Raw genomic sequence first — 17,410 nt, 5'->3', positions numbered from 1 at the left:
AAGTTTAGCTCTTGCCAACCTTTGTGGAAAAGGAATTGGTGGCACATAAGTTCTTACAACTTGTTGTTTAGGCTCTTCAACCACCCTTGTTGGTTCATCATTCACTCTTAGAGTTTCCACAACAACTTCCACAAGCTCATCTTCTCCCTCCTTTTCTTCAATTACTTTAGGAGGTTCAACCACAATTTGAGGTTCAACGACATCACCCGGTCTACTACTCTTCCTCTTCTTGACAAATGCTCGGTCTTCCAAATCTCTACCACTCCTCAAGTGGATAGCATTCATGGTTTTCGGATTTTCCTCGGTTTTACCCGGGAATTTCCCTTGGGAGGCTTGTAGTTGGCTCATTTGGGAAGCCAATTGGGAGATTTGGTTGTCCGTCATCCGTTGAGAAGCTTGCATTTGGGTTCTTAGTTGGTTGATGGATGTGGTTGTCTCTTCTTGTTTTTGAGTGGTATGGCTGATGAATTGCGTTTGAGACGTCATCAATTGTTCCATCATGAGTTCTATGTTTGACTTTGGTTGGGTGGGTTGTTGGAATGGTTGGAAATTTTGTTGGAAAGGTTGGGTGTTTGGTGGGTTAAGTGGTTGAAATTGTTGTCTTGGTTGGAAGGTTCTTCCTTGGAAACCCGATGGACCTTGATTGAATGTTGTGTTTTGTTTTTGAGCTTGAAAGTTTGGTTGTTGTGACTTTTGTTGGAAGGTTGGGTTTTGGACATTTTGAGAGCCATAGGAGAAGTTTGGGTGGGCTCTCATCCCGGGGTGATATTGGTTGTTGTTAAATGCTTGCTTGGCCGGACTAGACTCCCATATCCCGTTCACTTGCTCCATACAATTGCCATCTCCAACCACCAAAGGACACTCATTGGGTGGGTGTCCTTGGTCTCCACAAAGCTCACAACTATAGACTTGGTTCCTCATAGAAGAATTGCTAGATGTTTTGCTTGAGCTCATCAAGGCAACTTGTTGCTTAAGCTCTTCTATCATCTCTTTTACCTCAACATTGTTGGCCGATTCGACCGTTGACTTCCTTTTCCTCTTGTGCCTATCATTGTTCCAATGAAAGGTACGAGAATCCATTTCTTCAATAAGCTCTTTCGCCGTCTTGTGATCTATCTTATCCAATGCTCCCTTCCCCGAGCCGGAATCAAGGTTCATCTTCATTTCATTGTTTAACCCTTCATAGAAATTGTTGATGAGCTCATCATCCCCAATACCGTGGTGAGGACATAGCCTTTGGAGGCCCTTGTACCTCTCCCATGCTTCATAAAGGGTCTCATCTTCTTGTTGGGTGAAGCCTTGGAGCTCACTCTTGATTCTTGCGGTTCGTTGGGTTGGGAAATACTTGTTTAGGAAAGCCTTAGAGACATCGTCCCAAGTCCGAAGAGAGTCGGGTTCGCAACTTTTAAGCCACTCCTTGGCACTTCCCCTCAAGGAGTAAGGGAAAAGCCTAAGGCGTACGGCATCCTCCGTCACTCCGTTGGCCTTGAACATGTCACAACTATCCAAGAACTCGTTGAGATGCTCGTTGGGGTTTTCGGTGGCTCCCCCTCCGAATTGGTTCCCTTGGACAAGTTGTAGCAAGGTGGCTTTCACATCAAAATTGTTGGCTTGAATAGGTGGCTTGACAATACTCGGATTCACCACCTTTTTCGGAGCCAAGTTATCTCGCATAGGAACCGCGGTCATTGTTACTTCCGCTTCCGGAATTGCAAAGGGATTCTCGAAAGTTTCAAAGGCACTTGGTTCTTCTCGAAGGTCCTCAATTACTAAATTTTATTGAGGAATTGGTGTTTCTATAAGCCCTCTTCTACGGAGTGAATTTAGTCTTCTTGCGGTAGCTTCGATCGCGTGGTCAATCGGGCGAATTGGTTGACCTCTTCGAACTCTCCTAACCATGCAAAAAGTCCTACACACTTAAGAGAAGGATTAGTAACACAAAAGACTTAGTCTAAACAAGAACGAAAACAATTAATATCTAACCGAACTCCCCGGCAACGGCGCCAAAAACTTGATGGTATCAAGCTATACCTCGCAAGTGCACGATTTTATCGTTGTACACTATTAAGGGTCGATCCCACAGGGAGTTGAAAAGATTACCAATTGTTCTAATCCTATCGTTTAGCTAAGTCGGCAATAAGGGATGAAATGGTTATACTAGAACTACCCAAGACAAGAGAAAATAAACTAAATAAGAAATAGGTAACTAGCAAGAGAGAAATGAAAAGTTGTAAATCAAATAGATTAAAAACCTAAGACTCGGTTCTTCCCAAAACAACTCGTAACTCCACACAATTAAATCTCTAGGCTAATCATAAGGGTAGCTAGGTGAGGAGGTGACGGCTCTAATTCGCCTAAGACCCCCCTCTCGGGTTCGAAATAGGACACTAGCACTACCCACCAACCCCCATCTCGGGTTCGAAGGTCGGAATCCCTAACTCAACACCCGACTACCCCAAAAACATGCATTTTCCCAAGGTAGTCCAATATTTGCTAAGGTCATTAAGCCCCATCAATTTCCGGGTCATCCCACTCCCTCTCTCGAGGGTCGATTTCAAACGCTAATTTAGAGGTGTCCTACCCCGGTTCTCCCTTTCGGTCTCAACCAAGGTTAACAATAGGGTCGAATCCCGGGTATCCAAATCACAACCTAACCAACTCTCGTTGGTGGACAAGGGTCATAAGTCAACACTACCCAAAAATCAATCCATAAACCCAAATCAATCCTCCAAACTACCCTCACCAATTTCCCCAAATAATTAGCCTTTATGAGATTCAATTAGTGAAATTACTCATGTTGGGTCAAACCGAGCCCTAGTGGAAGACTACTCACTAATCATGATCCTAATTGCAAGATAAACAATAAAGATGAAAACTTTGGTCATAAACATGGTGGGAAGATGAATTTTACTACTAAACATGCAACAATCCAACAATAGTTGTAAAGAAAGATAATTTAATCTAATAACAAAGTTGGTTAAACTAAAAGACACAATGTTTAACCCAATCAACTCAAAGATTAAGTCTTTGAGGACAACTAGCAAAAGATGAACAAAGGAAAGAGAATCAAAGAAAAGATGAACAATGGTGAAAACAACAACAATCAAACAACAAGGATGCAAATTTAACATAAACAATCAAACAAACTTAAGGGAAAAACAAAATGTAAACAAATGAAAATAGGGAGAGAATTAATACCAACTCAATAGCAAAAGAGGAATTTGGATAGAAATAATAAAGAAGAAGAACCTTCAATCTTCTTACAAACCCAAATTCAATTACTAATTAATTGAAGAACTTCTCTAATTAAGGAAAGATTAACAATAAGATTAGCAAAGTTTGAAACTTGAAAAGGGAAATAAATTGGATCTAAGGTTGTGTGTACAAAGGGGTTTAAGGAGGGGGTATTTATAGGCTTGTACAAGATTAAGAAGAAAAGAGGAGGAAAAGAGAGAAAAAGCCCAAATCCCGCTTGCTTTTTTTTGCGTTGGGTGGACGTGGCCTGGCCGCGCTCCTACCGGCAAAACCGTGCAAGAAAATAAAATATCTGGTAACTATGTTCTACCGGTGGGCCGGCTGCCGGGCTGCCGGCAAAACACCACCTTCAGGTCTTCTTCTTCTTTGTTGGAGTGTGTTATACCGGTTGACCCGCCGGTGTGCTCCAACCGGCAAAGCGAGGTCAAGCTTCCTTTTCTCTAAATCTTCAATTAATTCGTCTCTTTGTGTTCTACCGGTGGGCCTTTGCCGGCAAAACACAAAGACTCGCTTTTTTCTTCAACTTCTATGGCAATGCTGGGGTGTGTTCTCACGGTGGTCAGACCGGTCACGCCGGTCGCAAGCAAAACACACTGTCTTCAGCATTTCTTCACCTCTTCTTCATGTAAAGGCAATGGGATGCCTTCCTTGCCCCAATTCCTCTATACTCGGATCGGTTCCTGCAAAAGGATACACAAGATAACAAGTACGGGGATTGGGCACAAAATGCAAGGAAAAGCAACCGAAACCGACTCGATACGAGTCGGTTTGCATAAAAGAAAGAGGGGAATTAGAAGTAAATTAATCGTATATCAGTCGACATCAAGTCATGAAAGCTACTAGAAGATTTACAAATGGTCCCATAAGTGATTTTAAGCAATTAATAGACTCTATCACCAGTTGTCTGGTTCAGAATCCGAGCTATATACTAAAATTTTCGAGTTTTATTTTAAAGAATCTGAGTTATGTTGTAAAGTTTTTGAACTCACACACTTAAACATAAAAAAAAAAAAAAAAAAAAAACTTTTAAAAAACTCAGAAAAATTACACATAAGATCAGATAAATGTATAATGATTGTACCGTGCTTATTATACAACTGGAGATATAGTAATATGCTTTCCCAAAGATGAAAAATTAGATTGGGTTTTGGAGTGCCTTCATGATTTTTAATTTATTATAGAGTAGTAGAGTATTAAGTTGTACGGAGTAGTATTTAGTAGCAATTGCCGTATTTCAAGTTTATCTTGGACTATGTTAAAAGACTAATTTTAAATAAAAGTTGCTCTTAATATATAGATCAATGGAATTGATCAGATTCTTAGGTGCTGTTTGGCCAAACTTTAAAACTGTTTCTATAACTGAAAAAGTAGTAATTAGGCCAAGCACCTTAAATTATGGAGTTTTAAAGCTACTTTTAAAAAGTCAAAAACTCATAATTTACTTCCAAAAGTAGAAGTAGGTATTTTCGACTTCTACTTCTACTTTTCATATAAAAGTGCCAAAAATTTATTACTTATGCGCTTTTTTTTCTTCTGGAAACCATTACTTCTTTATATATGTAGTACCTTCACTTTTTCTCTTCTCTCTACAATATTTGCTTCTTTCCTTTCACATACACCATCAAAGTACAGGGTGTATAAAATTATTATTTTTGATTTGCTTCGCTCCTTACACAATATTGGTTGACATAATTTTTTATTTGATAATGGTGTGAAATTATACGGAGTAAATTGAAGGGTAATTATATAGTTTTAGTATAATTGACAAGTGATTACATAAACATTTTAAACGTTGATTTTTATTCAAATGATGAATCTACAAATAACATGGTTAATAAAAAAAAAAAAAAAATTGGATGAAAGTAGTTAGGCCAAACATATAAATTTTATAAGAAATCGCTTTTACAAAAGTATGGACAAACAAGTAAATTTTTTCCAAAAAGTAGCTTGTGAAAAAACTCCTTTTAAAAATGAAAAGTTATTTTACACAAACAAGGCCAAACAGCAACTTAATTTTAGAGTTTGGCTGTTTGAGATTAATGTTTGCATTTTTGAAAAAACAAAATTAATTTTAAGAGCTTTTCAAACATTATTGTAGAATTGAAAATTATAATTGAGTTTCGTGGATTTGCCAAACAACTTTTTGGAATAGAAATTAGAACTGAATATCACTGTTTCAATGTTTGGAATTAAATTTCTAGTTGTCAAACACTACCTTAAATGCATTTTTATAAAGTTGGTGGGAACATTTTTTTTCCTTTCTTTTTATTTGCAAGCTCATGAAAAATTTAAAAATACTTTATATGTAATTAAGGCAAATACATAGTACTCTTTCCAATTGTTTCATTTCACAAGGCATGTTAAATTATTCACCTTCTTCTTTCAACCTTTTCTCCAACCTTCTCCCTTTCTCTTATGGGGTCGGAAAGCAAGTAAATGGAGCAAAATATATGGTATTTTAATCAGTTGTGAGAAGAGAAGCTAAAAGAAAAGGTAGATAGTTATTCTCTTTTTACATATTGTACGTAATCATTAATGTAACATTTTCGATATTTTTTTTTAAAATTTGTGAAACATTCTGGAACGTCTTACAAAACAAAATGAATGGGTTACAAACTTACAATCCAATCGTCTTTGACGTCTCTACACTAAAAGACCCGTGCTAAGGAGTACTCCTTTATACACAAGAATTATAAAGGTCAAGGAATAACATCTACCATAAATAGAAGTTTAGCTCTCCTAGTAATCTCCTATAAATAGTAAGTACTAAATGACATTCACAAATCAAAACTCACAACTTCATTCAAGTCAATAAACATAATCAAACAAAGATTAACTTAGTAAAATTAAACAAGCACTTGAAAATTGAAAGATGGCAGCTATAGGTAACGACAACCAACGTTGGTCACTAGAGGGTTGCACAGCTCTTGTTACCGGCGGTACCAAAGGCATCGGGTATTACTCCATTTTCTACTCAATATATTAATTATACTCTTTCGTTTCAGTCATTTACTTTTCTTTTTTGAGGTCAAGTGAACAAAAACAAATTTACCTTATACTTCTTGTTCTTTCTTGGTTTTGTATGCATATTCGTACATAATTTTAGATGTGATCTTTTGTTATCGTGACTTATACTCATTACAAGTCATTTGAAAAAACTACATACAACTTGTAGTAGTACCCTCTTTATCATGACTTCACCGCAAATGTTCATAATTATGAGAGTTCCTTAAATATGTTTTGATTGATATATGGGCAGGCGTGCTATAGTAGAGGAGCTAGTAGGGTTAGGAGCAAGGGTGCATACATGTGCTCGGAATGAAACTGATCTCCAAACTTGCTTAAGTGATTGGAAGTCTAGAGGAATGTCAATAACTGGCTCAGTATGTGATGTTTCATCGAGGCCTCAAAGAGAAAAGTTGATAGAGGAAGTCACCTCTGTTTTCAATGGAAAATTGAACATTCTCGTAAGATAATTATTACCCCTTTGAATTTAAATTATGACATTTTTTCATTTTTAATAAATTGAAAAGACATTGATTTGTTATCGTGATTATATATTTGATGTTCGGTTTAGGTGAATAATGCCGGTGGTGTAGCAAACGGACAACCAACCGCGACTTGTACAGAAGAGCATTTCTCTCATGTAATGGCGACTAACTTTGAGTCAGCGTACCATCTATCACAACTCTCATATCCACTCTTCAAGACCTCAAAAACGGCTTCCATAATATTCCTTTCTTCTATTGCTAGCCAATTTGCTCGTGCGGGTGGATCTGTTTATGGGCCAGCTAAAGGTATAAATCCGTTTATTAGTATTTGTTTATCCCATCGACGATCTGAGAGTTTTAATAAATATATAATTGAATTAAGTTTTGATTTGTTTACCTTCTCTAAAGTTGTTTTTGGCCTTTAATAATCGATACACAGGCGCATTAAACCAATTAACAAAGAATTTGGCTTGCGAATGGGCAAAGGACAATATTCGAGTTAATGCAATTGCTCCCGGAGCCATATTAACTCCTCTTACTGAAGATGTAATATACTAATGTACCCTTTTATTAGGAGACTATTTTTTTTTTCTTTGAGCACCCCTAATAGACCTTCTTTAGCTTCGTCGCTAAATACCGGTTTGTTTGATTTTATGAAATTGCAGATGTTTAAGGACAAAAATGGAATATTAAAGGATTTAAAGACAAGGGTACCCTTGGGACGAGGTGGTGAAGCAAATGAAATATCAACCGTGGCTGCATTTCTTTGTATGCCTGCTGCTTCTTATGTCACGGGACAAACTATATTTGTCGATGGAGGCTTCTCTATTAATGGCTTCTTTCTACATTAAATAATCTTATTAAAGTATTTTGTTGGGTAATAATTTGGGACACCCAGATTGACAATAAATAATAATTCCATGTTATATATCTTTGTTTAATTATTATTTACTTTTAATTTTAAGGGATAATTCCCATGATGTACTAAGTTGAAAGTTCAAGGACACCATGAGCACATTCCTAAAGACTTGATGATTTACACATTCATTAATATGATAGATAATAAAATTCTTTGCAAAAAACCTGCTACACACTTGAACCTGTGACCTTTTGCTCTAACGTAAGACTCTCTACCACTACACCATAACATTGAAATATTTCTACGCAAAACAATATTTATTTCAGATTTATGGTGCAGATGAACCCCTATATCTAGAGCTGGCCATCAGCACGGGCTGACCCGGCACGACCCGACACACCTTAGCCCGTTATTTTATGCAACCTGGTCCGACCCGGCCTTGGCCCGCCGTTTACCCGGGCCTGGTCCGGGTCCTAAAATTCCAGTCTGGCCCGCCCTTAGCCCGTCATTTTAGCAAAAATAAAAAATAAAATAAATAAATCGATAAGGCCCGCCAGCCCGGCCCGCCCTTGTCCCGCCTCGGGCCCTGGCCCGGGTCAAGCATATCCCAGCGCGACCAAGCCTGTCCCTCACCCTGGCCTGGCCCGGGTCCGTCTAGGAGAGCCCGGCCCTAGCCCGGCCCGAGTACAAGTCTACCTATACCCTCTAAAATCCCCCCTGTCTTTGTTAATGACTCATATTCAGAGATTTTTCAAGTAATAAAAATCGCTAATTTTAATTAATTCATTGAAATTTGGGGTAACGACTAACGAGTACTACCCGTAGCTATCTACTAGATTGGTCCTGTGGCTGACTGGCTTTTAAGAAACTAAAAGAACGACGAAAAATATGCAACAAAATTCATGAGGGGCCATGGTAGGTAGACACTACATGCAAAAAGTATTGTGGATTTTCGTGGTAGTTTAGTAGTTTGTCAATTGTCATGCTCATTCTCTCTACTTTTCTTGAGAGTGGTTAAGAATTTAACGCTTCTTATACATACGATACTAGTTATTATGTTAGACGGTCTCACACTATTAAACAGTCTTATTATATAGATAGATAACAAAAATTATTAAATAAGAATAGTTTTTATAAAAATGAACTGTGTTACTAATTTTTGCTCATATGCACGCTCTGTTTTATGAAAATATAGTTGAGATAAAATTAACTTTATTTTAGTAACACTATTTTAAAACGACTTATAAAACGAGACGGACCTTTGCTAAGGAGTACTCTGGAATACATAAGAATTGGATAAGTCAAGGATTAACAACTACTATAAATAGAAGATTAGTTTTCTAGTAGTCTCCTATAAAAAGTAAATCGACAAACAAATAATAACACTAAGCAAAATTAAACAAGCACTTGAAGATTAAAAGATGGCAGCTATAGGTAACAACCAACGTTGGTCACTAGAGGGTTTCACAGCTCTTGTTACCGGCGGTACCAAAGGCATTGGGTATAACTCTATTTTCTACTCGATATATTAATTTAGGGTAAATTGTTGATTACAGCCTTTTATAAACCTCATTTTGAAAATTACAGCCTTATATAATTTTTTTTGAAAATTACATCCAAAATATTACTTTTCTTCTAAAATTGCACCAACTTGAGGATTTCGGTGAATTTTTATGATGTTTTTATGATGTTTGGGGTGATTAATTGGTTTGTGTTAAGGAGAGGTAAGAAATCTGGGTAAGTAGGCTCTCAAATAATAAAGGATACATCATAAAAACATCATCAAAAATCACCAAAAACCTCAAGTTGGTGCAATTTTAGAAGAAAAGTAATATTTTGGATGTAATTTTCAAAAAAAATTATATAAGGCTGTAATTTTCAAAATGAGGTTTATAAAAGGCTGTAATCAACAATTTTCTCATTAATTTATAATGTTTTGTCTCAGTTATTTATTTTTTGAAAGTATTAGATTTGTACCCCGTGATATCTTAGAAAAAAGGAAAACTTCAACAGTTCCTTAAATATATTCCGATTGATATATGGGCAGGCGTGCTACGGTTAAGGAGCTAGTAGGGTTAGGAGCGAGGGTGCATACATGTGCTCGAAATGAATCCGAGCTCCAAACTTGCTTAAGTGATTGGAAGTCTAGAGGAATGCCGGTAACTGGCTCAGTATGTGATGTTTCATCGAGGCCTCAAAGAGAAAATTTAATTAAAGAAGTCACTTCTGTTTTCAATGGAAAATTGAACATACTCGTAAGATCATTGTCCCCCTTAAAAAATATAATTCATGACATATTTTCTTTTTTATTAAGTCGACTCTATCTGATATATGTTTGGTTCAGGTGAACAATGCTGGTGGTGCACCAACTGGACAACCAATCGCGACTTCTGCTTGTACAGAAGAACATTTTTCTCATGTAATGGCAACTAACTTTGAGTCAGCATACCATCTATCGCAACTCTCGTATCCACTCCTCAAACCCTCAAAAACGGCCTCCATAATATTCATTTCTTCTATTGCTAGTCAATTTGCTTGTGCACTTGGATCTGTTTATGGACCTGCTAAAGGTATACTTTCCATTTGTTTTTTGAAAGTAAAAGTTTCTGAACTTTGACCGTTAATATCTTGAAAAATAAAAAATATAAATTTATAAACGAAAAAATAACATATGGATGTCGGAAAATACGGTCAAACTTCCGTCTTGGAGACTCCTATAAAGCAAATGGGAAGATAAAAAGGAATAACTTAAGGTAGTCTAATTATGTTGAGAAATGATGAGTTGAGGTCGCATGTCCCACTTTCTGTCCTATCTCCTGTTCTATTGTTTTTATCTTGCGACAAATCATCATTCATATGATAAGATTGATAGCAAATTCTCTTAAACTAATGATGGAGCCCCATTTTTTCTCCATTTTCTCTAAAGAAATGGAGAGGCAAGTACCTATTAATGGCCCAGATCGTATATTGACAACATCTAACGGTTCTAAATTTACGCATAAAAATAAAGAAAAATGAGGGTGAAAGAGGAAATAATTATTTAAGAAGATTATGAGAGGAAATTGAGAGAAAGGAAATGGAGATGATCCATTTCCCTAATGATGTGTCACAAGGTGAATAAAGTGGGACACAAGATGGGACACAAAATGGGACAGAGAATCCGCTCTCAGAAATGATAAATACAACCCATTCCAGGGTGGGATCATCTGTACCATTTGGTGTCCTATTGTGTGTGTCACTTCACTCATCTTCTAACACATCAACAAATTAATATAATTGTTGCAATATTTTATTTTGCAACAAGTGATGTGTCAATAGGTGAGTGGAGTGACACACACAATGGGACACAAAAGTGGCGCAGGGGATTCTCACCACCCATTCCAATGGGTTATATTTAATGAACTAAAAATGGAAATAAATACTTAATACATGCATTAATTGCATTTATATATATGTAATTTATTCCCTAATTTAGAGATTAATAACAAATTTAGAAGGGTATTAAATGTTTAAGTACAACCCTCTATGTTGTACTCCTATTTATCATTTCCCAATTATGTTTTAATTTGTTTACTTTCTCTAAAGTTGTTTGTGACCTTTACTAATCGATACACAGGTGCATTAAACCAATTAACTAAGAATTTGGCATGTGAATGGGCAAAGGACAATATTCGAGTTAATGCAATTGCTCCGGGGGCAATAATAACGTCTCTTACCGAAGATGTAATATACTTTCTCCTAGTCGCTCATTTCTTCCTTCCTTCCTCTTTCATGATAGTCAGATTTTCTTTCCTCATTCTTTTCTTGGACAGTTTTATGTGATCCAAATTCATTTGCATGTAAGGTAAAGTAGCCAAGTAGGGTCGAGTGCTTTGTAAAGTCTAAAATCATTTCCTTATTTCTTGTTAAGTGACTATTAATGTTTTTGCGAGCAATCGAGCACCATTTCTAGACGTGACGGAGTTCCTTAGCTCCGTCACTGACATTATTTGTTTGATTTTACGAAATGGCAGGCGTTTAAAGACGAAAATGGAATATTAAAAGTTTTGAAAACAAGGGTACCCTTGGGACGAGGTGGAGAAGCAAATGAAATATCAACCGCGGTTGCATTTCTTTGTTTGCCTGCTGCTTCTTATATTACCGGACAAACTATATTTGTTGATGGTGGCTTCTCTATTAATGACTTCTTTCCACATTAAATAATTTTATTTATTATTTTGTTGAATAATAATTTGGGACACTAGTTTGACAATAAATACGTATTTCTTTTGTCTCATTTATTTATTTGCTTTTTTCATTCTTTACGAGAGGAATTAATTTAAAAGCAAATAAACAGATGAGTGAGACGGAAGGAGTATCTCATATTACATATTGTATCTTTGTTTATTACGAAGCATGTATTTGAAATAATATACAATAAAATACGTGTACGGGTTGAATAATACGAAGTATAGTAGAACATGATACGGTTGTTATTGGTTGGTAACTTGGTACTTGGTAGTAAGTTTTGTACCTCCTTTCATAAAGGAACTAGATTTCATGGCGTTGCATGGGTAAGTAAATTGTTTTTTGCTTTTAAGTGAGCATGTGTAAAATATAAGTTTATCGTAAAGTAACTCGTGCCTTCATAATAGTGGAACTATATATTCTTAAATAGCATGAGTTTATAGCAATAGAAATCCTAATGAAATCAAATTACGTAGTAACCAATATTACTCTAAGTGACAATATACGCCCGTTAAACCTTAAAGTAGTACTTCAATTTGTTCATCAAAACGTACATTCTTTGATAGAGCGGACTTAAGAGTTCGAGTTCATGTCGGGGGATAATGCATACGATAACTCTAATCATTGTCTTTAAGAAAAAACAATAAAAAAGTAGTGTTACTTTCACGAATGTTCATTCTAAGTAGCTAACTTGAAATTCCATTAACATTAGCAACTCGAAATCCTCCCGACATTTCCACACTTGAAAATTGACATACCCCTATTAACAATTTAACATTATCACAAGTTTTTTGTCATATTCATTCCACATATTTGAACGTCTTAAACTTACATTTTACATATTCCACCAATTGTTTTTTTTTTTTTTTTTTTTGAAACCCACGGGGGTACATTCATTAATTTGAAATAATCAGACGATCAACAATCTCAGGAAGTTTGTCGATCCAAACAACTCTACCATCTCCTACCGGCAACACATGTGCTAACGCGTGAGCCACTACATTGTTTCTTCTACTAATGTAAGACCAAACAACTGAAGAAAAATAGCTAGAAATACATAAAATGTCATCCAAAACCAACGAAAATAAACTTCGTCCCGTCTTACGCTGTTTCAAAGCATCAATAACTTGCGAGCAGTCGCTTTCCACCACAACACACTCGTGGCCTGCTTCCCGCGCTTGTTCGAGCCCTTCCAACACCGCTACTGCCTCCGCTACATGTGCTTCCCAAACTTCCCGTCGATTATGAGCCATACCCCATAGGACCTTCCCCGAGCTATCCCGACAAACCGCCCCAACACCTACACCAATCCCTTCCTTCACTACCGCATCCACATTGAGCTTAACCCACCCCGAGCTCGGCGGTCGCCAATCATCCCCTTGCATTCCCCCTTCCTCATTCGGCCCCCCTGCCTCCCTAGCCCGTACAACCAGCTCCCCCTCCACTTCCTCAAACACCCTTCGAACTCTCTTCACCACATCCACCACCACCACACTTCCTCCCTCAAAAATAACTCGGTTTCTCGCCTCCCATATGGCCCAACATACTACCATCATCAACCCATACTCCCTCTTCCCCATTCCACACCAACAACCTTCCACCCAAGCTCGAACATCCCCCTCACCGTCCCTCTCGTCCTCCAACAGCCCAATTTCCTCCCATACCCCCCTCGCCACTCAACAATCTCGGAAAAGATGAAGACTCGACTCAACATGACTCTGACACAACGGACACAAAAGATCATTTTGACCGACACGAATAGATAAATTTACCTTGGTTGCTAAAGCGTCGTTGCACAATTGCCAGAAGAAAAGCTTGATCCGAGGCCACACCTGAACTTTCCACAAATTATTCCATAACCATTTGCTCCGTTCCCAATTCGACGTCTCCACCATATTAGGATCCTCCCCCGCAAGAAGCTTGTAAGCTGATCTCACCGAGTATTCCCCATTTCGTTCAAAAGCCCAGTACCACGAATCAACCCGTCTCTCCCTACCCAACCGAATATTTAAAACCCGCTCCCTCTCGAAAGGTAAAAAGCATTCAGCCAAGCGCAACTCATCCCATTCACGTCCATCATTCTTCATCAAGTCCGCAACCACCATATCTTCCCACCCTTCCCTGCACGGTGATAAAACTCGCCCTGACTGTGTTCCCACCAGCCATGCTTCACGCCATACAGAGGTCCCCAAACCGTCCCCAATTCTTTTCCTCAACCCACGCATCAGCACAGTTCGAGCTTCCACAATCCCACGCCACGTGTAGCTCGGGTTATAACCCAGCCCCGCAGCCAAGAACTCCCCTCCACTGTAATACCGACCCCTCATAAGCTTGGCCCATAAACATTCAGGTTCCGTCAATAGGCGCCAGGCTTGCTTTCCCAGCAACGCTTGGTTCGAAGCAATCAAATCCCGGAACCCCATACCCCCCATACATTTTGGTTGACACATGCGCTTCCACGACACCCACGAGATTTTCCTCGGCTTTCCTTCCTCATATCCCCACCAAAACCGCGACACAAGAGCTCTCAACTCGTCACAAAAAGAGTCCGGAAGTTTAAACACACTCATCACATAGGTAGGGAGCGAATTGGCGACTGCCTTTATGAGAATCTCCTTACCCGCCCTAGACAATATTTTCCCGCGCCACCCTTGCAACCGTTTATTGAGCTTATTGCGCACAATATCAGTTAGAGGTTTTTTAGAACGACCCACGACAGTAGGTAAACCCAAATATCGCTCTTGCTCCTCGACAATATTCACGCCCAAACATGCAGCTATTCTAACTCTCCGCTCATCCGAGACCCCACGGCTAAAAGAAATTGTTGTTTTGTCCAAATTCACCATTTGACCCGAGGCAACCTCATATTTACGGAGAATATTCCTCACCTCCAACGCTTCACCTTCGCTAGCTTTTAGGAAAAATATGCTATCGTCTGCAAATAGTAAATGCGATATCACTGGTGCTTGGGGCCAAATTCGAAGACCATGGAGCACGGAGCTTTCAGTCGCTCTCCTCATCAAATTCGATAAAACTTCCGCACATAAAATGAATAGATAAGGAGATAAAGGGTCACCTTGTCGCAAGCCACGCTCCGGTTGGAAAGCCTCCTTTACATTCCCATTAATGAGTACAGCTGAAGAGACCGTGGTCACACACATAATTACCCTATCCACCCACCTGGCATCGAAACCCATCACACACAAGAGCTGCTTTAGAAAATCCCACTCCACCCGATCATAAGCCTTCGCCATATCTAGCTTGACCGCCATATGCCTTTCTTTATGTTTCGAGTTCTTCATATAATGAAACAATTCAAAAGCGATGAGGACATTATCCGTGATTAGCCTACCTGGTGTAAACGCACTCTGATTTGGCGACACAATTTTATTGAGAAATAGCTTCAGCCGATTAGCAAGAATTTTCGAAATCAGCTTGTACACCACATTGCATAAACTAATAGGTCGGAAATCACGAATCTTATCTGGCGCCTTCTTCTTCGGGATAAGAACAATATGAGTATGGTTTACCCCATCTGGCATCGGAGCCCCGTTTAAGACCCGCAGAACAGTACCCGTCACCAACGGTCCAACTATATGCCAATATGTTTGGTAAAACAAACAATTCATGCCATCTGGTCCAGGAGCCTTTAAAGGGTGCATCTGATTGAGCGCTTCCACAACCTCATCTTCCGAGTACTCACAGCCCAACTCCCCATTCATTTCCGTCGTTACCCGCCCCTCCATACCATTGAACACATCCCCAAAGTCCCTAGCAGGAGCCGCTGTAAACAGCTCCGTGAAATAGGACGTCGCAACCCTAGAGACTGCCTCATCCCCACACCTCACGACACCTCCATCATCCACCAGCTTGCTTATGTGATTCTTTGCCTTCCTCTGTCCAGCTTGCTTATGGAAAAAGCTCGTATTTCTGTCCCCGTCTTTGAGCCAAAGGGCCCTTGATCGTTGCCGCCAAAACTGTTCCTCTTGTCTACTCAAATCCGCCACTTCCCTCACCAATTTCCTCCTACGCCGTACCTCCTCATCTGTTCGACCCCCTTCATTCAAGCGTGCTATTTTGCTTCGTTTTGTTGCAATCATCTTCACAATTTTACCTATGCTCACCCGTTTCCATGCTTGAAATTCCCTCGCACTCTCTTGTAACGCATCCACGAGGTCATCTCCCCCCCTCTCAAACCCACGTAGAATAGCCTCCTCACACCCCTCAGCCCCCACCCAAATCTGATCAAAACGAAATCTTCTCGTGGTTTGCGCCACAGTTTCCCGCCGGTCTAACACCAGTTTGAGCGGTGAATGGTCCGACCACTCACGCCCCAAATGACAAAGCCTAGCATAGGGAAAACGCTCCATCCACTCATTAGTACCCATAGCTCGATCTATTCTGCTTTGACGGTTATCCTCTCCCGCTTGCCCATTATCCCAAGTAAACATATAACCCTCAAAAGAAACATCCTTCAGGCCACACGCATCCACTGCCTCTCGAAACTGGTTCATTTGCCATTGAGCTCGTTGGCCCCCTTTCATTTCGTTAGCAAATAAAATCTCGTTATAATCACCTATACACATCCATGGCAACCCCGACTGCTGCCCTAGGACCCGCAAAAGCTTCCAAGAAAGATGTTTATCCGCAACCATAGGCCAACCATAGAAACCCGTCACACGCCAATCCCCACTAGTCTCCCTAACAATGAAATCCATATGATGAACTGACGCCGAAAGGAACTCACATTTGATATCCTTATGCCACCAGAATGCTAATCCACCAGCCCTCCCTACACTATCCACATGCATACCATAAAACATCTCAAATTTCGCGAGAACTGTCTGCATCTCACGACCACTGAGTTTCGTCTCGCAAAGAAACACCATGGCCGGGGCCTCCCGTCGTAACAAATGACGGAGCGCACCTACTGCATCGGGGTGGCCCAATCCCCGGCAGTTAAGACTTAGGATACTCATTGAGCCCGGCGGGGTTGAGCACCCTCAACCTCCGCCTCAGGTATAATGACGCCCCCGTCTTTAGTAACCTTAGTTCTCTTGCTTTCCAACGCCCCCACTCCTTCTTCCTCCCTACCCCGTTTTCCTCCTGTCGACATTTGACCCCCCTCCACAGCACCCCTTCTTTCCTCTCCCATTCTCCTCACCCACTTCCTACCTTTCTCACTACCACCCCCTCCCTTCTCCACCCCCTGCTGATTCCCCTCCACCTCGCCTTGTGTTTCTCGCACCTGACATCCAGACCCACAATTTACAAGCTGCTCACCCCTCTTCCCCATATCATCCACTGCCATCTCTACCCTCCCACTGCTTCCCTGTCCCTGCACCAGTCCCTCCTCCATCGAAATAGGCTCCCCTCCTCCTTCCCACATAGGCCTCTCCTCCACCCGAGGAAAGCCTCCTCCCCTCCCTGTACTGTCTTCCCCTAACACTTCATTCACCGCCACCTCCTCCCTTCTCTTCTTCGCTTTAAAACTCACAGCAATACTCTATAATTTATCAATTATCTTAGCAATATCTCCTTCTTCCTCATTTCTTCGCATATCCTCGAAAATTGGATG

The 17,410-nt window shown here is 39.8% G+C and overlaps 3 protein-coding genes and 1 non-coding gene across 4 annotated transcripts; 3 read left to right on the top strand and 1 right to left on the bottom strand.

Annotated features, from left to right (window-relative positions):
- Positions 1-1,213: 1,213 nt before the first annotated feature.
- LOC141650743 (small nucleolar RNA R71) lies at positions 1,214-1,320 on the top strand. Its single transcript, XR_012546760.1, has one exon. It is a non-coding gene; the product is annotated as a small nucleolar RNA R71 (small nucleolar RNA).
- A 4,682-nt stretch (positions 1,321-6,002) lies between these two features.
- Positions 6,003-7,676, top strand: LOC141645833 (noroxomaritidine/norcraugsodine reductase-like). The gene is made up of 5 exons (XM_074454017.1): positions 6,003-6,210; positions 6,515-6,722; positions 6,833-7,052; positions 7,186-7,292; positions 7,412-7,676. The coding sequence occupies exons 1-5, from the start codon at positions 6,128-6,130 to the stop codon at positions 7,595-7,597; spliced, it is 804 nt and encodes a 267-aa protein (XP_074310118.1). The 5' UTR covers positions 6,003-6,127; the 3' UTR covers positions 7,598-7,676.
- A 1,295-nt stretch (positions 7,677-8,971) lies between these two features.
- Positions 8,972-12,081, top strand: LOC141645832 (tropinone reductase homolog At5g06060-like). Its single transcript, XM_074454016.1, has 5 exons — positions 8,972-9,106; positions 9,653-9,860; positions 9,950-10,175; positions 11,222-11,328; positions 11,619-12,081. Exons 1-5 carry the CDS (start codon positions 9,027-9,029, stop codon positions 11,802-11,804), a joined length of 807 nt encoding a protein of 268 aa, XP_074310117.1. The 5' UTR covers positions 8,972-9,026; the 3' UTR covers positions 11,805-12,081.
- Positions 12,082-12,728: 647 nt separating this feature from the next.
- LOC141646529 (uncharacterized) lies at positions 12,729-13,412 on the bottom strand. The gene has a single exon (XM_074454401.1). It carries the CDS (start codon positions 13,410-13,412, stop codon positions 12,729-12,731), a length of 684 nt encoding a protein of 227 aa, XP_074310502.1.
- Between the last annotated feature and the right edge of the window lie 3,998 nt (positions 13,413-17,410).

The sequence above is a fragment of the Silene latifolia genome, chromosome 3 (assembly GCF_048544455.1).
Source record: "Silene latifolia isolate original U9 population chromosome 3, ASM4854445v1, whole genome shotgun sequence".
NCBI lineage: Eukaryota > Viridiplantae > Streptophyta > Magnoliopsida > Caryophyllales > Caryophyllaceae > Silene > Silene latifolia.
Note: the sequence above shows the minus strand (reverse complement) of the source record. Positions and strands in the feature narration are given on the sequence as shown.

Excerpts from the sequence above, each read along its gene's own strand:
- LOC141645833 (XM_074454017.1), top strand. The coding sequence starts at position 6,128 with ATGGCAGCTATAGGTAACGACAACCAACGTTGGTCACTAGAGGGTTGC. Across the intron at positions 6,211-6,514 it reads GGCGGTACCAAAGGCATCGG|GCGTGCTATAGTAGAGGAGC; the intron begins GTATTACTCCAT and ends ATATATGGGCAG. Across the intron at positions 7,293-7,411 it reads TAACTCCTCTTACTGAAGAT|ATGTTTAAGGACAAAAATGG; the intron begins GTAATATACTAA and ends ATGAAATTGCAG.
- LOC141646529 (XM_074454401.1), bottom strand. The coding sequence starts at position 13,412 with ATGGGGAAGAGGGAGTATGGGTTGATGATGGTAGTATGTTGGGCCATA.
- LOC141645832 (XM_074454016.1), top strand. The coding sequence starts at position 9,027 with ATGGCAGCTATAGGTAACAACCAACGTTGGTCACTAGAGGGTTTCACA. Across the intron at positions 9,107-9,652 it reads GGCGGTACCAAAGGCATTGG|GCGTGCTACGGTTAAGGAGC; the intron begins GTATAACTCTAT and ends ATATATGGGCAG. Across the intron at positions 9,861-9,949 it reads ATGGAAAATTGAACATACTC|GTGAACAATGCTGGTGGTGC; the intron begins GTAAGATCATTG and ends TGTTTGGTTCAG.